At 40.7% G+C, this 20,144-nt stretch overlaps 1 protein-coding gene across 1 annotated transcript in view; it reads right to left on the bottom strand.

The window, feature by feature from the left end:
• Window positions 1-314: 314 nt before the first annotated feature.
• Window positions 315-20,144, bottom strand: part of ENPEP (glutamyl aminopeptidase) — a 37,207-nt gene continuing 17,377 nt past the window's right edge. The window contains exons 7-20 of the mRNA XM_009474650.2: window positions 19,807-19,941; window positions 15,431-15,496; window positions 13,948-14,013; window positions 12,547-12,698; window positions 8,715-8,794; window positions 6,910-7,037; window positions 6,740-6,795; window positions 5,757-5,907; window positions 4,927-5,000; window positions 4,732-4,833; window positions 4,452-4,622; window positions 2,390-2,530; window positions 1,499-1,577; window positions 315-1,248 (exon numbers count right to left, since the gene is read on the bottom strand). Coding sequence (XP_009472925.1) covers window positions 1,099-1,248; window positions 1,499-1,577; window positions 2,390-2,530; window positions 4,452-4,622; window positions 4,732-4,833; window positions 4,927-5,000; window positions 5,757-5,907; window positions 6,740-6,795; window positions 6,910-7,037; window positions 8,715-8,794; window positions 12,547-12,698; window positions 13,948-14,013; window positions 15,431-15,496; window positions 19,807-19,941 — 1,551 coding nt within the window. The 3' untranslated portion in view covers window positions 315-1,098. The remainder of the gene's footprint in view (window positions 1,249-1,498; window positions 1,578-2,389; window positions 2,531-4,451; window positions 4,623-4,731; window positions 4,834-4,926; window positions 5,001-5,756; window positions 5,908-6,739; window positions 6,796-6,909; window positions 7,038-8,714; window positions 8,795-12,546; window positions 12,699-13,947; window positions 14,014-15,430; window positions 15,497-19,806; window positions 19,942-20,144) is intronic.

Here is a 20,144-nt window from a genome sequence, read left to right as displayed (position 1 = left end):
TCAAGGCACCCCAGCTCCCAGCTTGGGAGAGGCAAGCAGAGCAGCCCCACTGCCTTCTCCAGCATCATAGTGGCAGAGGGACTTGGGAACAAGAGTTGTTTCTTTGCTGTCTGTACTTCTGCAGTAGAAGGGGACTCATCTGCCCTCTCTGCCTGAATTTGCCAATTTTTTTATATTTTCTCAGAGGAGATAATAGATTCCCCCCCTCAAAAGTCAGTGAAGCTATATGCATGGCATAGCTGGGCTATGTAACAGCTGCTTTTCTGTATGTCGGGCAGTTTTACCACGTTATTAGAAAGAGACTGAGATTTCCAGGTAGATTTTTTAATTTTCTTTTTCCCTAAGAAAAGAGACAGTAAGTACCACATGTCTTGTTTGCAGTAACGGCTGCCACAAGTTCTTCTTTTGAGAAGATTTAGAAATAAGACAAAAATAACCAAGACAACCCCTACCCCAAGCTACAGAATCCCAACTAATAACATTGAAACAGAAGCTGATAATATTGATCCCTTGTGTACTGGTAGTTAAACTTCAAAAATCAATGGAGAGGGAAGCTTAACTGGCCTTTCTGTAGTATCAGAATGCAAAGCTAAATCCCAAATGTAGAATTTTACAGCCATAAATATAGGGGACGATTTTTCAGACAACGTTAAAATTATTGCTTAATTCCCTTTCCTTCAGGAGAAAGCTCCTCTGAGGTGCACTTGGAAAGGAATCCCTGAGTGTAGTAGATATACTTCTGTGAGAACCAAGAAGTAGCTTTTCAGAGTGGTATGCGAAAGGAGTGAGACCAGCTTGATCAGTGGGGACCCCAGTTCTGCCATCACTTCTGCCTTGAGTTACTTTAAACATTCGTCCTGTTTGTTCAGGCAAATTCATCTCTCAAAATATAAAGCTATTCCTGCGCACAAGTGCTGGCAGGATCTGGGATCAGCGACTACACAAGCATTGCTCTGGCAGTGGTCTCCTGAGTGTTTGTAGAAAAAATATTAAGCCTTGGTCCTCTAAGGTACCTAGGTGAGAAATCCACATTGCTAAATATCTCTGAGGATCTGAGTGCCCAGAATGAGTGTCTGGTATTTTTAACAATGTAAGATTTTAAGGGCCTGGCAGTGCTTCTAGCCACATTCGTATTTCCTCCTTGTTTACTTTTAGCCATTCAATGTTGTTCTTCACCTGCTCAATTGACTGGCTCCTGGGCAATTCTCCTGCCCCAGCATTAGGATATTTCTCAAAGAAATTTTCCATCTGTAAAAGAGAGAGAAAAAGAATTGACATGAAGCAAATAACGCTGCTATTGGGCAAGTGACTTTTTACAGGGACCTGGTCAAGGGCAGTTTTGGCTGGGAGAGATATTTAAGCTCAGGCTAGTAGCACTGCAGTAGTTTTACAGTAACTCATACTGCTTTACACATTTAGAGGATAAAAAGGCAAGTTTTCTGGCCAGTAGATTGTTAAATACATTGACTTAAAATGAAGAGAAGTGCTGTCACTGTACCTGCCAAAGCTGGAGCTCAGTGTTGAAGTTTTGGGTAATAGTTACTATTCGGCCAAGGTTTCTGTCATTGATAGTGAATCTAGAAAAACAATTTAATAAATGATGTTTCATGCAAAACTATTAAAAAAGAAAAGGCGCAAGTAATTATCTGAAGCTTAAGCTTCTAACTGTGCTACAATAAAACAGATGCACTCAGATTTCAGCATTTTTGGAAATACTTGAAAAATAGTACTCCTATACAATATCTGTGCTGTTCTCAAATATATTTACTAATGGAGTGATCTCTTCTGGGGGATTTTTTTTTTTTAATTAATGACTTATTGTGTCATGCTGGAGATTAGGTGTATCGCTGCTCAACAATACAAATGCTGTCCAGTTCACAGCTCTAGGCTTGCAGGTGTGCTTTGCTTCTGTGCCCTCAGCAAGCCCTTAGAAAGGTGAAGGAAGGAGAGAGAAGTCACTCAAATAGGGAGGAACAGAGCTAAAAGGTTTGCTATTACTTCCCCTGCTCGTCTGTATGTCTGCTGCTTGCTGTTACCACTAGAAGCAATTAAAAAAATTCTATACGCTGTCTTCTTGTTATGGAATCAATAGAAAGAGTGGAGACATGACTGACTAATTTCCATGCAACAACCAGATTTCTGTGGCCGTGGTAGAACTTTCTATGCTTTTTAATCAGCATTTATTGGTAACGATCATTTAGGGAAAGAATGGTTTTCAAGTTGGCAGCAAAGTACTTTTTGGATATAATTGCATTGAATACGCTTTCAGTTTTCATTATGCAAAGAGTAGTGATTATAGCTGTATAGTGAAAATATAGAAAAGTGTAGCATATGACAAGATATACAGAAGGATGTAGACCTAAAGTTTCCAGTGAGTTCATTAGCGTACCTGTCAACTAAGTACTGCCAGTTAAGTCGTATCCAGTCCCAGGCCATTGTTTTCCCATAGGTATTGTACGAGATGTATCTCAGGACTGTGAACACATCCTGGCTTTTGATGAGGCTGGTGTTGTAAATATATTTCAGATACCTAAGGGAAATGCCATAAGAATCAATGAGAGACTTTCATGAAAGACCATGGAAAGCAAATAACAAGTTAACACTTTAGGTGTAGACTTAATTGATGATGATGAGAAACAATGCAATGCTAATATCTGCATTTCTCAAGTATTTGCCACCACAGTCTACAGCCCATTTCCAAGCAGGAAAATTATTTTTGTCTACAGCATTTTAAAGGTGAAGTACACTGATCTAAAATATAAGTATCTGTTGATAATTGTGTCAAGAGATAATTGTATTGAAAGAAATCCAAGCAGTTAGACATCTCTTTAGAAAGTAAGTAGGGTTTATGTCTCTAAGTTACTTGAAAATAGCCCAAACCCCTTATTATTCTTATATTTTAATCAAGTAGTGAAAACAAGATTGTATCAGTCAGTAGACCAGCCCATTTGGGTAGCCAAGCACCAAAAAAGTAGTAGTGCAAGATATAAAGATCTTATAGGGGTCACGACTACACACACAGGTGGCTTGCTCACACTGTAATCTGTGCTGTTTATTCTGAAACTCTTATCCACACAAAATTAAAATTCATTTGGGCATAGCATGCCTGCAAGTGCTGCAGTTATACTTCCAGTTACAGCAAAAATGGTTTTGACTGACAGAGTGGAAGGATCCCTCAGCACACCTGTTTTTGCAGGGAGATGAGTAGCATGGTCATGGCTTCACAGCAGCAGCTGCAGAAGAACACCCTTAAGCTGTTGTGTGCTGAGATAAAGGATTGTCTACTTTTTTCCTATATGTAAGGGACAATTTTCTCAATCTGTTTGCTCTTTTTCCCTTCCGTGTTATTTTAGTAGTAAATTAAGAGACAAGTTCTCCCTGCTTTAGTGGGGATTTTTTTATTTTCTGCAAATATAGGCTGATCTAGCTAATTAATTAATGTCTTAATCATGTCAGTGATTAGATATTGAATGGCTTTAGATTATGGCTGTTGTGGTCACAAGAATGGCCTCCTACCACTATTTTAATTACTCTAACTAATTTACCCTTCCTGAACCTCCTGTACTTCCTCGTTTCATCTTGTTTAAACTTGGTACTCTTCCAGGCAGACACTGCTCCATATTGTGATATTTAGATAGGGCTCCAACAAAGTGGTGAATGCCCCTGGTAAAGATGTTTGCCTGCATCTCTACTACATGATACAACTACATGCAAAGTTATCAGATAAGCTTAAAGGAGCTGGTGTGCCTATGCAGACTGGCAGCCTGGGGAGATGCTTGCCCAGTCTGACAGGGGCAGTATCCAGACTCCTCATCACTGCCATCGCGGCATGAATACATCATTTCTGGTTCTAGCTCAAGTACCTCTACACAGCACTTCAAGAAGCCTTGCGACTTCATACGGATGCCTTCATAGGACTGCTAGTAACAATTGCTCAAGGTTGTTTGCCTAATTTTGGCTACTTAGAAGGTAGACATCTAGTCTAAGCAAACTCCCTCTGTAGCTGATGGAGGGTGCGTGGCAACACCCAAAAGCAATTCTTCCCATTGATTTTAAGTCCCTTTCCTGGTCTGAGATTAACAGTGCTCTGGAGGTCCTGCCTGCCTTCACTGATTATAGAGGAAACATGGAAGACTGATTTTCTCCTGATGCTTAACTATTAGACAGCTAAAACTACACAGGGTGAAGGCACTGTTGGAAGAGCTGAAGGCTGTTGACTGTGTGCAGAAACTACCATGTGTTCAATATCTTTCCACTACAGGAGCAAGGCTTTTTTTCTACTATAGTACAATCTCAGAGGGGGGTGTTAGATAACTGGTCTTGAAAATGTGTTGCATTCCTCATGCTGTAATCTGACAAAAATGACAGCACAGGAGAGAGGAGAGGCGAATGAGCAAACAGTGACCGGTTGCTTCTGTAGGGAAAGAAAAATCTTTGTGTGTTTAAATCACCTGTCCAAAAGGGTGATGTTCTTCACTGATGCCAGGCCATACAGCAGCTTTTCTTTTTCTTGCGCTAATGAAGTTTCTTGGTATTTCTTGAACATGTAATTCCATGATGACTCATTGCCTGAGTTCTGCATTCCATAGCGATATACCAGGAGTCGGAGATTTGCAGGAATACTAAAATAAAGAAACAGTACTTGAATATTCTTTCCCCTTTCCTGCTTGAGATCTGTGACCAAGTCACATGCTGTGTTCTTCACCAGCCATGAAAGCCATGAGCACTCACGTTTTTCCTTGTAGCCATTCCTCGAATAGTTGAGAAGCGTTGTTCAAAGATTCTGTGTCATCCATACTGCAGGCAAAGTCTAGAACAGATGGACGAAGAAGCCTTCAAAAGAGAAAGAGAGAGATATATTCTCCTACTGCTTAGTGTTCCTTGAATCCATCAATAACATGAGAAAGAAAAAAAAGATTGTTCAACCTCTGCAAATGGTCTCCAGAATCATTCCAGTGCAGTTGATCTACGATGGGTTTTACCAGGAAGCGAAAATATTCCTAAGGTAGAAAAAGGGGGTTGGTTACTTATGTAGATTTCTTTAAACAATAATATATTTGTATTCATAGTTTATTCTCCTTCATTTTTCCCAGAACTAGCATCTCTTAAACGAAAAGTAACACAAACACGCACACGCACAATCTTTCCAGATCACAACAGCATGCCAGTCTGAATGCTTGCAATACTGATGAGCAGATAGGACAAAGGCAACCTGCTTCTCTCCAGCCTTGTCTGTGCTCCCAAATGAAGGTTGGGGTACAGCAAGGACACACTGCCACAACTGTTTTCCAGAAATAATGCTGAGTTCAGGACATACCTATTTTAGTGACCATTAAATCATGTTCAGCATGTTAGGTCAACTAACAAACCTATTCACTGCCACATTGAGATATAGCCATCCTTCGTGCTGAGGACAGGTGTCAGAGATTTTGCTGCCCTATACATACTTCTTCATTGGATTCCAGACAGCTTTGACTAACAAATGTCTGTACTGTGACTTATGGTGATGGATTATAAGAATAATTAGGCATAATTTCTTTCCTCCAAGCGCATAGTCCTGAAGTGAGAATCCAGGTAATTCAGAGATCAGTACTAAGCAGTTTTCAGCACTTTTTTTAAGAGTACAGTAACAAAAAGTAAATACTGATAGCTCAGCAACACTGAGAATCACTTGAACTTCAATATTATTGCTGTTACAGATCCTGAACTGTCAGATCCAGTGGTCCCATGCAGGAATGGTTTTTTTGCTTCATCACCTGAAACCGGGGATAGAGATTTGTATCATCTTCAAGCATGTTTGCAAGGTAAGTTACAGATGATATAACTCTGTGCCAAGGTAAATAGTCTGTTTCATTTGTTAGGTATTTTGTGAGCTCCAGGGGAACAGAGTAATTCACGAGTCCGGGTCTGTGGAAGGAGAAAACATAACTTCTGTTACTCTAATGAATTTGAAGAACTTGCTTTTTTAAAGATATTAGAACACTATTTACTTTAGGAGGTCTGAAATGATAGATTTTGGGAGGGGGAAAATAGTCTGGAATGTAACTTGGGAGGTGTCTTCCAAAGAGACCACTGAGGATCACTGTCGGTCAACACCTAACCGCAGGAGCTCTCACTGCCGTGAGGAGGCTGCTCACATTGTGCAGCAGCCCAGTCTGTCCAGAAGTGGGTAGCACTCAACTGACTACATTAACTCCTGTCACACAAAAGGGAATTGCTAACTCTGGAGACATCCTGAAAGGCTGAGGAGATTCAGACTTACAGGCTGTCACAGAAGGTCGCCTAAAGTTTATCTGTGTCAGCATGGCTGGGTGCAAGAGCTAGAGGTTTCCAAGCAAGTTTCTAAACAAGATAGCTGAGGTGGTAACTTCCTAATGCCATGCTATGCATTGTAGGCATGCCTCTGATTTTCTGGACACCTAACTTCTTCTGGAGTGCTTCTATTATTGTTACTTACATGGCAAAAATACCCCTTTCTAAGACCTGTGCAATTTTTTTCTTTTTTTTTTTTGTGCCACTGAACCGAAGGGGAGCATTTCTCTTGACGGCATTGGTACTGCAAGTTGCCAGTGCATACTCGAATTTGCCCCTTTTGGAGGACAACATAAGCCAGTAAACAATTAAGACTTGTAACAAATTTAGAAATTTTCTTTCAACCACCTGTGTTGAGTTAATCCTAAGTAATAGGCAATGGAAAGTGAAAAATTTGTGTTAAAATCTCTGCAGGGAATTAGCTTACCTTGCTAAAGAAAAGGCATCATCCAAAATCCCTGCGCGGGCAGCAGGTGAAAAATCCTGTGTGAAAAGAGGAAAAGAGTGATCAAGAATATATAGATTATTTGCAGAAAAAACAGCCTCTGGGAACCTCTATAAGAGACCCACCAGACAGGTTAGTGTTATGACACTCACTGTGTGGTTGCTGACCAGAAGAGTGCTTATCCTGGCCCAGTTTTGACTATCATAATTCACACGATAGAATCCAATGTGGTCTGGATTAATGTTCGCAAAAGTATTAGGAGGCGATGCTATTGTAATTCCTACAAAACAAACAGTGATCAGTTTGTGCATCTGTGTCGTATATGACACAGAACTCCCTGGAGATTCCTTGACTCCAAAAATAATATTTGATTTTAATGAATATCAAAATAATATCCAAACCTTAATTTTATTTATTTGTTTTTTAAATGCCTACGAGTAAAGATGAGTTATTATAGACTTTAATGAATACCAGCACTTGCCTCAGAATAGTAAATTGTAGTAATTACTTGGGCCAGATTTTTAAATTTAAAATGGAGATCATTGTGATTAGGGTGAGGATGGTGAAAATTAGTGTCATTGTAAAAAGTAAAAAATTGCAAAGAAACAGTTCCTGCAAACACCGCTTTTAAAAGGTTTTTCACTCTCATGATTATTGTTAGTTTTAAAGTTCTCATATTTTATCCTCCATTCATTTAATTTTTCAGTTTATTTCAACTAACTTTTCAAGGGTTTTCTTTCCTGTACTCTTTGATTCAATTTTTGTAGCTATAGATAAAGGAATTGCAAAATAGGCTGAGACTTTACTCAAGCACTCATATTTAAGGAATTTCCCATTTAAAATGAATCCTTGAAAAATGTTCCTTTCTCAGAACCTTGGCCTGGTCCAGTTGGTTCTGCTAGTTATGGAAGTTTTTCTATTGCCCATTGAAAGCAGTGGTCTTTAATCTGTAGTTTGAGGGTGGCTGGAGTTAAAAGCACTTTTCTGTTTAGATGATCCATACCAGATATTTCAAAAGGCATTTTTTCCCTACAATTGCTGTTTCTCCTACTAGCCAAGGTTTTTACAGATGTAGAAGTAAGCACCTAATCATGCCTTTGCAGGCTTTGTCAAGTTAATAGCCCCTTGCAGCCCACTGTAATGTCATGTGGAAATTAGAGAAGGAAAATTTCTTTGTGTTAATCTCGGACTTGTATCATGACATAAGACTTTTTTGTTTGCTTTTGCATGGATACTAATAGCAACCACGTAAAAAAAAAGGCAGAAAAAAAGACAAATCACATTTTAAATAGGTAACATTCAAACAAATACAAGAAGAGAAGAGGTGATCGTGATATTTCTGAAATTCCAACATGTGATGAAATATAAAAACTCAAAAAGTCAGTAATTTTTTTTTCTTTTTTTTTCCCCATTTTTTCCTCATTTTTGGCCACTAGGAGTTGCAGAAGGAGAAATTCAGATTTGACTGCATAATAGAACAATCATCAAATATACCCATGTAGGTATTTCCTCGTTCCTGAAATCAGCATTAGAAAACATTTTTAATCATTTACAGCTCTTTTTCTTTAACTGAACTCAGATTGCCAGTTTACCATGCCACAGATGCACTCATCAGCCTCCCACTTCACCTCTTTTCTTAGACTTGACAAAGGGCATATCTAAGTCCCATTGATTTTAGTACATCATAATTAAGAGTATGCTTAGATGCTTCCTTGAATAGGACTGGATTTAAACACGTGCTTAAGCACTTTACTGAATTGGGCCTAAATTGGCATAATGTGTGTATAAGGGAAATAATCATCTTATTGCAGAAATTACTGCTAACTTCAGCACAACCAAGCTGTTCCTGGATCTGAAAACTGAAAATCATTAAAGTTAATTCTGTGTTTTATTTCTTGTTAAGGACATTGAAAAGCTTTATCCATTCATTATTCTTAAAAGAGAAGGGGAAGTTTACCTGCAGGATCTGATGCGTTGTAGAAAGTATAATTTGTTGAATTCTCAAGTTTCCATTTCACTGGTATATTCCATTTGTAACTGAAATTATTTAAAGGAAAAGAGAATCAAATGACATTTGAAACCAAAGGCTAAAAATAAAACTCCAGTGTATCTTTTTATTTGGTTTAATGCTTACATCTTGTTTTATGAAGCCAGCTGTGTGCTTATGTACATAGACATTTACTAAATATCCCTTGTAACAAAACAGAGCATTTTACCAATAGCTGTTGTTTACGTTGTAAAGATGTTTCTGTGCTATGATAGTCTAATCAGGCAACAGAATGTCAGATATTGGTGGGGTATGATTGGGGCAGTTATATTCCCTGAAAAGCAAAATAAAAAGCATGAAGTGTCTGAGCATGTTCATGCTCTAGAGATGGGGAATAGCAGTAGCTTGTCTTAATACTTTGTATTTATCAGTAGTTCTCAAAATTCATGTGGTGGACTGAGCAAGGGAGAGGAGTAAGATTTTGTCCAGTTTCCGATGTTGACGTATTAGTCAAGTTAATATGGTACCGTGTTAATTACATGCCTAAAGTTAAGTCTGAAAGCTGCACAATTTATCTGGTTCTTTTTGTTTTTTTTTCTTTGAAAATCGGTGGAACTGCTAGGGCCATGTCCTTCTGAATGCAATCTTCACCACTTGGTGACTCCCTATGCTAGAGAGAGTAATAATTACCCATAATCAGAGAGATCACCTGAATGAATTTCCGTTGTGCTACACTGTGTAGCTTATTACCACAGCTCCGGAACATGCAGCCCTGCTAAGCGGTATCTTCATGTCATGTCAGATAATAGTCTAGCAGGGTACAAAGCAATTAATTTAGTAAAAGATGATTATGTGTGGATGGTTGGTGGCAGTGTTAATGTTGATGTGCCTGGGGCTTTGTGTAGACATCAGTTAATCTTTGCAACACTGACTTGAAATAAGTGGCTAAGTATTATGAAACTTTTTTTACAGATGGGAAAACTTAAAGAGCTTAAGCAAGCACTGCGATACAGTCAGTAGGACCTCTTGCCTTTTCCAGCCTGTTTTCCTTCTCCAAGGCAACCCTAATTCCTCCATTAGAAAGCACTAGGAGCCAAATGTGACCTTCCTTCTTACTCTTCAATTCCTTGAATACCTTCAGTGGGTAGGTGCAGGCTCTTCAGTCCTGGGCATGCCCAGGACGAAGCTGAGACATTTGGGCTGGAAGGGAGCCACGGCACAGCCTGACCAAGACCGTGATCAGGCAGTCAGGGAAGTAGTAGGCATACCATGCTGTGAGCATACCTGCACAAGCACCTGCAGAGGGCTGCTAAAATTATTAAACCCTTTTGAGCAGTCAGCTGCTGTTCCATGTTAGCAGTCTGTCCCAGGGAGATTTTTCTTCCATCTTACACCCTCTGGTGACCAGCGCTACAGGAAAACCTGAGTTGTCTTTACAACCCTGGATTAAGTGAACGGTCATTAACTTCCAGAAAATACCAAAATGAAGGCTATGGTACCTCCTGCTGCCTTCAGGAAGAAAGATCAGCTATTGTTTTGTATCTTCTAAACAAAAATATCTTAACAGATTTATACACTTCTAGATTTTACTGATTCTCTTATGGAGCTTACTGCCATGGAATTGAGAGAGGTTATTGTTTGGCCAGAAGCCCCAGTATTGTGTTTCCCCAAGAGAAAGCCCATAAAGGACTTCTAAAAAAAAACCAAACTGTTTTTGTAAATTCATTTAATGAGGGGGATTTTATTTAGTTTTCTGTATATGTTCCTGAGATTACATACATAAATACTTTTCCTGAGCATAAGATACAATAACTGTGTCCTGTTAACTGTGCATATTGAGGATGGGTTCCTGACATGCTATGCTGTAGCTACATATTTTCCCAGCAGCACTATTTCAAGAGCACAAGTTTTTGAACTTCCATTTCTTTTGAGTGCCAGCATGCAGGAGAGGACTCTTTCAAGCGAAACAAGCTTGAAAAAAGCAGGCAGCTCAGGAGACTCCCTCTGCAGGGTTTAGAGAATAAAGCATACACAAGGCCTGGAGTTTTCACTGCTTAAATCAAAACCCCACATCCAGACATGAAATAGGCCAGTTCCGTCGGGGTAGGATCTCTTCAGGAGCTTCCTCATCCCCATCTGTAAGGTTGGAAGGAGGAGGTATTGATTTTCAGTGGATTGGCTTTTAGGCAAGGGAGTAAGTCTGTCCCAGGATAGATAATATTGGCATTATAATATATATTACTGCATTTTATTTTTAAGTCATTTATAAAAACTACGTGTTCAGAAACCAATTCCCCTCTCACTTTGGGAATAGCAGGGGCAGTGCACAGTTCAGCTTCTTGACAGGTTAAGGTAGGAACAGTGCTGGGATTTCTACTCCTACTTTCTACTAAGAAATGACAAACGGCAATATACTGTAAGTCTTGAAGTCAAGCAAAAGTAGGATTCCTGAGTCTGCTACCTCAGAGCATAGTGCAATAAGTCAAAATTTTTAACACAAAGAAGTATTTTTGCCTGAATGGTCTGTAACACCAGTCTCCAGAAGGCACAGTGCTGTAATTTGCAGCTAGAGTTGCTTCAAAAGCCTGCAAACTTTTCTGCTTATGTTGGGAGAAATACAATGTTGCAAATACATGGGTAATTATCTCATCCCAACTCTTTCGATACCTATCCAAAACTGCCAATACCATGGGCCTTCTCATTGCTCAAGTTTTTTCTTTTTAATCAGAATGAAATAAAGTGGCCACAACTGTTTCTTCACTTTCTCCTTGTTCTTGCTCTTTGTATTAGAATAACTAGTAGAAGCTAATGGAAAATTACATTTGAGTAGATTTAGTTCTGGTTCATACAGGCAAGTTTTACTGGTTTAGTTGACTGAGCTAGTTCAAGGAACAAAACCTTCCCAATATGGGTTTATTTGAATCACTTTCACTGAAATGTTAGCAAAGTTGGATTGCCTCAAAATTGGGGCTGGCTAAGAATATACACAGTGCCAGCTCTGAACAGTTATTCAGCTGGTTAATGCCATGGTGCGGCTGAGCCATTTTTCTGTACATCTCCCCTCAGGTTAGTCATCTGTTAGTTAACAAATCTGCTCCTATACAGTATTCCATCTGTCTTGAATAGGGTAGATGAATGTCTGCAGCTGGCTGTCTGGCCACATAAAAGCCCAAGATGGCTAACTTTGACTAGATAACTGTCTTTTAGATGAGTAAAATTAAGCAATACCACCCTCAGTTAAATAGGAAAAAAATAGCTTTTGCTGAGGATTAATAACATTTATACATGACTAGCTATTTCACAGTAACTCATGTTTTTAAGACATGTAGAGAAGATCCTGTATTGTATGTGCAGACCCTGTGATGTATTATAGATCCTATATCATATAGGAAAAGGAATAAACTATTGTGGTATAAAACACCTGGATCATGGTATCTGACTTCTGGACAGAGACAATTTTCTTTCTGTTTTCCTTAGTCTGGCAGACTATAATTTGCAGTCGTTGAGCAGATGACTTGCAATCATCTGAGCTGTCTGTGTGTGTGGAAATAAGATTTTCTGAGAGACCCTGTCCAATTTTAGTCTGCTGTGTTTGAGAAAGAAACCCTGAGACAAAGGGCTGATGCTGTTCTACATTTGAAATATTTGTATGTAACTTCCTGCTGGTTTCTTTTTAAAAACAGATGCTCAGAATAAGTTTAGCAAGGATGGATATAAGACTGCCTATGTGTTTGTCAGTTGAAGAGAGTATCTGTACAGTATTTCTACCTGTTTTGGATAGACATCTACAGCAGGAACTTACCCAAGATCAGAAGGAGGATGAGAAGCATTTGCATTGGGATCCAAGAGAAAACGTTTCTGTGTAAATACTGAATTACTTCCCATCTCCAAAACAGGGTAGCCCATCTGCCTAGTCCATGTGTCCATGACTTCCTTCACAGGTTTATTACTTGCCTATGAATGACGGGAGAAGGTTGCAGTGAAAAAGCAAATTCAGTCCCAAGAGGAAAAAAAAAAAATCTCTGATATTGAGAGGAAGAAGAGGAGAAAGGGACAGAGGAAAGAGCAGGTTCAGTACAAAAAATACTCCATTAAGTCCTTTTATGGTGCCTGTCATTGAAAGAAGGCATGAGCTGGAAACTTGAACATGGAGAGAGGAAATGGGAAGTATGTGAGCAGGAGACTGGCCAGTAACATGGACAAGAAATACTGAGGAACCTTTGAGGCCCCTTGCATGCTCACTCTCTCCATTTTTTCTGAGGAAATAACCAAACAGGACAGAAGGGACATAAAGAGATATTTCAAAGCCAGAAGTCTCCTTGCAGCACGCCCTGTTTTGAGTGTGAACGAGGAGTCAATATTAACCAATATTAGCTGCACTAATGTAAAATTTGATCCATTCTGTGGACGGTGAACTTCTGTCCTAGAGACTGGAGCTGAAGAAAGCTGCCACTGCCTCCCCAGGATGCCACCTGTGAGGGAAGGGAGCTAACGTCACTGTTTCCTTCTTCAGACGAAGCAGATGATGTGAAGATGCAGAGCACCAGAGGGAGAGCACGAAGAAGTTCTGCTGAGCAGGAAGAAGTCTGGGACCAAGGAGAAGATGGGAACTTGAAAGAAGACACAAAAGTGCAATTTGGGCTGTGTGAGTGTCCACAGTGGTGGAAGGAAAGAAAATATCAGCAGGGAAAGAACCTGGTAGTATGCAGGTGGGCTTTTGGGGGGAATGAGATAGATGGAAAGAAACAGGCCAGCCTCAAGGAAAAGGAAAGATCAGAAAATGGTGGCACAGAGAATGAGCACCAAAATTACTTGGGAATGGATATTGTTGAGAGCTTTCAAACAGCTGAACAGCTGGTTAGAGAGAAGGGAGTGTATGGAGTGCACGTGTGTGGTGGATGAAGGGGGTTTTCACCCGTGAAATGAGTTTGAGCTGCAGGGGGGATGTTTCAGTAGCAAGCTGTTTGTTAGCAAGGCCTCTTTTCTTGTTTCTTATTCCACTCCCACAGTCTTATACCAAAACATGAGGCAATAATATATATTTGCTAGAAATAAGATGTGTTGGAATATACTGGGAGGCTGCCTAGCTTGTGATCTCTCATTGACAGAAGAGCTACAGAATATAAAAAATTTGGGAAACTGAAATCAGTGGGTGAGATACGAATCATTTATTAGCAAGGGTTTGGGCTGCTGCAAAACATACCGCTTCCAGAGCTTCCCAAAATTGTTCTGTCTTGGCATTCTGGAAATGGTGTTTCTTCAAATATGCCTAGAGAGAGGTAGAAGACTGTGAAAATACTATCAGGTCTTTCTTCTTTGCCTATGAAAACAATACACATATTCAGTTGTACAGAGAGAGAGTGCAGGTCAGTTGTACAGAGTGTCTATCCATGGGCGGTAGTACTGTCAGTAGGAGGTTAAATGGATCAGTATCCAGCTGATGAAGTTCCTTTGCTTTCCAATGCAACCTGTAACGCTAAAAGTCAGCATTTACCAGTGTGACTTGTTAGTATGAAATAAACTTGTACTTGAAGAGTTCTTTGTATTTTGTTTGAATGGAGACCAGCATACGCTGTTGCAAATTTCTGTCTAATGTAAGAGGTTGTTTAGAAGGAGGAAGCTATTTCAGGAGATTTCACTAGCTGTGGACTCAGAGTGGAAGCAGGAAAGTCTAGTCACCTCTAAGTTGTGATCAAAATGACTATTACAAGGAATAATGGTATTCAGCTAACTGTTTGCACCTCCTAAACGCTATTCCTGTCCTGTGTCTTACCTGGCTGCTTAACGAGTGCTTTCCTACCCTGTTATCTGGATCTTGGTGGTGTTTAGTCAGTAGATGGTGCTGTTTGTTTCACTGTTAGCCACAGCTACCTACTTTAAGGTTTGTGAAGGCTCTGAGTAGAGAGGAACTATTAGTCTCTTGCGGACAAGGTGGCTGTATTTTCCCATCTTGTGGTACTGTCCTGGCTGAATATATGAAAGAAAAAATAAAGGAAAATACAACTGCCTTTTAGCAGCCCATAAATGTGTTCCCCAGGAAGGAGGGAGGTAAGAACAAATGTGCTAAACCTGGGCTGTAACTCTTCAGAGACAACAGATGTCAGTTCAGAGGAAAGGGCAGATAACCTTCCTCTTTCTGTGAGGGCTCCTTTCTCCCATTTTTTCTTTCCATAATTTTGTAGCATCACGTTTTTTCCTCCATGAGAAAGGACTATGAACTGTGCAATACCTCCCTCTTCTACTCCCTGTTACCTCAGCTCTTCAGGGCTGGATGCCCCTGCATCAGGGCACGGATGAGCTTATGCCTGTAAAAATGTCCCTGCACGGCAGGCTTGGGTGGGTTGGAGGATCATGGCCATATGAAGCTGCAGACATAATTTAGAGCTGAACAAAGGGATCCTAGCTGACAACAGGATAACAGTGGGGTGGAGGAGGTTTCTCCACTAAAAGTTGTCATGAATTTAGGTCCCCACTGGCAGGCTATCAAATCTTACTGCAGTTCACATTCCTGCTTTTGTGGGAGTGTGGAACTTCTTCCCCTTGACGTTGTCCACTCAGTACTGAAATGCATTAAATACTTTTGCTACTAATACCAAGATCTCTGGTATTCACTTTTTGAATAATGGCTTTGCTACTGTCTCATGAGGATGGGCTGCATTTCTGGCATGTTGTGATGCCGCCCTTACCTGACAGCCTTTCTGGAAGAGGTCTGGTGTAATCCAGTCTTGAAGCATTCTGAGAATCGATGCACCCTGAGGACAAAGAGAAAGGGGAGAAGGTCATTCCACGCCGCTCTAATACTGGATTTCCGTTCATCTAAAAAGCAACATATGAATGAATATTTTATAAGGCAAAAATAGAAACCGTCCATCTGTCTAAGGAAGTGGTTTTTCCAATTCCTTTATGGCATGGCATGCCTCCTTGCCGGAGTTTAATTCTAGATGTGAGAGTTGGTCTTTAGCTGTGATCAGACACCCGTTTCCAAGTTCAGCTGTGCCAGTGGAAGGGCTCCCGAGCCCTGCTGCTGGGGGTTACTGTCCTGCTGCTCTACCAGTTTGTGACAGTTGGGCTCCCTGTTTCACTTTGAACAGGACAGGGGTGAGGGCAGCTGGGGAACTAGCCCTGTCCAGCAGCAAAGCCTGGTAGAGGAAGTGATTTCTGCTGAATTCCCAACTCCTAGGGAACTCCAACAGTGCTGCAAGTCTGGGGCTTTACATGTTGGGGATGCCATCTCAAGATTCAGAATGAGGTTTCCTGAGGACTGGTGTAAGAGCTTTGGCCTCTGAAGCATGGTAGATTTGGGATCAGAGAAGTTACTTGAGTGTCACAGAAAAAAACGAGTTAGGACCTTGAAAGAAGAAAGAAACAAAGGGAAGACAGGAGAGAGAAGCAGAAGAGTCATGTGGAGCAAATAACAGACTGCACACAAAATGATGAAAAACAAAAGCATTGCAAACCCAATCTAAAACACAAAATACGATTTTAGGATTAGCATGTTTTCATTTTCCAAACTAAATCAAAGGGTAGCTGCGAGCGTAATGCCATGAATGGTTTAAAAATCCCGTTGTCCCATGAAAACAAGACTGTTATCTGAATTCTCGGTAAATCCTGTCTCCCCTATTTACGTGTCTGAGAATAACAACTTGAATGCATGAGTCACGGCAGAGGGACTCTTTGAACAGATATGCCTCAAACCGCTTTCCAGACTATTGTTGCAGAGTCAAGGTGGTCAACAGATGACTCTTTCCTGATACAGTAATTTAATGTGTTTGCCATGAAATATGTTCAAAAACGATTCAGTAAAATTTAGAACAGATATCCATTAGTGGTAATCATAAGGCTGCTTATGATTAATGGTGATCATAAGGCCACGTGTATGCACTAGGGTACCTCAGTTCCTCAACTTTGTCTATCAGCCACTTCTTATCTGATATCACCTCTCATAGAACATCCCCTCCCATTTATATTAAAAGTCAGAGTAGAAACACGCACTTGTGCATGCATTTGGGAACAGTGGAGATTTCTTTTGCTTTAAATTGCAATGTATAGTTAGCCCCTTCCATCTTCTACCACCGCTTTTCAGTCTCTTCCCCCTACTCTTGTCTGGGGAGTGATGGAGTGCATGTGAGAAAAACTCATTGTAACAAAATCACTGGTTATAGGAACTCCAGTGTTTTAATAACTTTCCTTTCTTTCACCTATTTGGGGAGGTTCAGGAAAGTGACCTTGATTTGAATAGCTGACCTTGTCTGATGGGGATGTGGGGGGCAGTCTTTTAGCAGCACCCACATAACTTCTCCTAGAGAGTTGTAATAATTGCCAAGTATATGACAAGATTGTATGTGGCAGAAAGGTGGAGTGTTTAATCCTAAACTTCTTTAGCTAGGAGGTTCAAAAAATGTGGGGGTCCAAGAACAAATTTCTAGCAGAACTTATTTAAGTATGTGTTTTCTGAAAAGGTAATCAATGTTTGAACTCCAAAGACAAAAAATCTCATTGTTACTTTAATAAAATCTTTCAAACTAAGAGAGAGGATTAAACTGGAAAAGAAGTGAGATGCAATTACTTTTTAAGAGCAGATTAAAAAGATTATATACATTAATTGTGTAGTCACCAGCTCTACTCTAGTCCAGCTTTCCTAGGCACATAATGCCCTACTGATCATACAGCAGTTAGAGGTTCCCCTACAGAATACACTGCAATGACTCCACAGACCCTTAGGCAATTCATTAGAGTTTTAGGATTGTATAAGCCCTGTAATTGCTGTGGTAAAACTAACAGAGAGCATTCCAAATTATGCTTGATTTGTTTAGTGATGAATATTATCATGAGGAGATTGTTTTTATAAGAAAAGCGCAAAAGAGAAGACAAAATAAAGCCAAAAAGAAACAATTTTGTCATGCATTTATATATAAATACCAACAGTAATTTGAGCTAAATCTACGTGAAGACTTTCTCATTCAAGCCAAATTATATCCCAAGCCAAATTATATCCCAAGCAGACTGTTCCCAAACAATGCACGAGTCCACAAGTGTTTTTGCTTAAAAAAAAAAATGAGTTCATGCAGCAATTATCTAGGCACAGAGAGATGAGTAAAAGCTAGGATTTTTTTTCTGCATTCATTGTTTTTTCAAACTGTGCAGAAGTATGTCTCTTGCTTAGCTCACCACTGAAATACATTTTGGTCCGGAGTATTTGATTTAGCTCTGTATGTTTCTTGACTTTTGTTAGTTTGATTTAAGAACAGTGTTACACAATGCAGGTTTTCACATAGTTTATGATTTGACTGTGAGGCATTTATGATGCAATAAATATTGGTTCTATTGTTGGATAGAGGATTTAACAATTGAAAACAGAAAACTGATGGAAATGGATGGATCAAGTCTAGCTAATAAAAGTAATATCTCCAGCTACAGACTCTACAACAGCTAAAGCTAAAGTCAATGCAATACATACTTTATGTTTAGCTGATAACGGGAGCTTGGAGGGAAAGCAACAAGTAGGATTTAATAATGGTGGATTTTGTGTGTTCAGTGGAAACTTGTTATGGCATCAGATAGGAAACACTGACAGAGTCATACAAGAGGCTGTCAACACAAACATGGTGTATCAGGGTCAGAAGCAACATGGGAGATGGCTGGTTGAGGAGAGAGTGAGCAGAGTCCCAGCTCCTTCCTCACCTTGGTGGCATATGTGGTGGTGAGAGGGAAGAGGGACAGGAGTGTTTCCTCCTGTGCTTCAGACTTGTCTCTTAATGCATTGAAAAAAATAACTAGAAGCAATGGTGCTGTCAGGGCACTTGAGTTAAGGGACTGCCTGCTTAGGTACCAGGGAGTCTGTGGGAGACCTGCTTTGTTCCGTGTCTAAGGGCTGTCTAAGGCTTTGGCTGTATCTGATACGGAGGGAGACGAGCCGGCTTCAGCCTCCTAGCCTGGATCCTGCTGACCATATCAGAGTGGCAACCCTCAGCACGGCTGTGCGCTTCTCTAATGCTCTGGACCTCAAAGCACTTTCCCACAAGTGCTGAGCTCCTGGCTGCCACCCCACACAGCTAGTACTACCAGAGGCCGTCCGCTCAGGGAGGCCTCTGTGCGCCCTGGTCACAACAGCGGTTGGACGGCACCAGCATCCCAGCGTCTTGCTGCTCAGACAGACGCAGGGTATTCCTCCAGTCAGTTCCAGCTGGCTCCTGAGAAAGCCTTTATAGGCACAGGTCCCCACTGCCACTGACAGGGACAGCCCCAGCATGAGGAAAAAGCTTGTCAAATACCTAATGGAATGTCCTCTACCACCACCTGGGCTACAGACTACTGTACTCCAAGTCAGTCCTGAGCTCCACAACTCTCAGTGAAATGTGGAGCTAACTTATCTCCAAGTTTAGGGCCAATGCCAGTAGAGGCTGGGGTAGCCCATCTTTGCTAAGGCTTCTTCGGTGGCTGGGATATTGTGAGCAACATGAGACACAAAGTTACTTTCTTGTTTTCACTGCTTCGTTCCCTGCCTTGCTTCCTCAAAACAGAAGTTATACTGCCCCAAAGGTGTGATGGGGAAGTGAGAGAGAGGACACCTGGATATCTGCCCTTGCATCATCTGCCCTTGCATTAGATTATGAGGCTTGACATAACTGGGCTGCATCAGCACATGAGGTGATGGGAAAGGGATGTGCTTAGTATCTGGTTTGGGATAATTTTAAAACCGACAACTCTAGCGGCAGAAGCTGCTGACACTGTGGTTTCCCTGCACCTCTGCATGCTGTGAGCAGGTTTGCATGGCGCACAGTGGCTGACCAAGGCTTTGGCTGCACTGCTCCTCTCACAGTTGCTTTTGACTGAATCATCACTGACAACAGTTGGGAATGTCCCAGAAAAAAGATCCACACAGACACAGCTCAAGTGGGTTAGGAGTTATGATTACAAGCTCCCCTGACTTTTATCTCCTCTCCCAAGCCTCCACTTTCTTTGCATCCAAAGCCACAACAGGAGGATATCTTACCTTACTGTAGGATAATTGTTAAATACCTAATGGAATGTCCTCTACCACCACCTGGGCACCACCACCTACCTTGCTGTAGGATATCCCATCAAACACAGAGGTGATTTCAGCTGGAGATGACACATCAACCACTATTGGGTGGGAAGACAGCAAAGAGTCATCCTTCATTACAGGAAGCACATCATCAATTAAAACCTGATCAAGCTGAGAAAGAGAAGATGTTAGCATAGAAACAAAGGCACGACTATACACCTAACTTCACAAAATCAGTAGCTTGAACTGAAGCTTCTCTAGGGGGAGGCAGTTGGAAATAGAATGAAATTTCACCTCCTCTAAAGAAGGACTTGCAAACTCTTACATTACGTCTGAGAGGGGAGGGATACATTTTTTCCTTAACTAAGATAAAT

The sequence above is a fragment of the Nipponia nippon genome, unplaced genomic scaffold, assembly GCF_047370975.1.
Source record: "Nipponia nippon isolate SJK-2023a ecotype South Korea unplaced genomic scaffold, ASM4737097v1 scaffold_6, whole genome shotgun sequence".
Lineage (NCBI taxonomy): Eukaryota > Metazoa > Chordata > Aves > Pelecaniformes > Threskiornithidae > Nipponia > Nipponia nippon.
The sequence above is the reverse complement of the archived record's forward strand: the minus strand, read 5'-3'. Positions and strand labels throughout refer to the sequence as shown.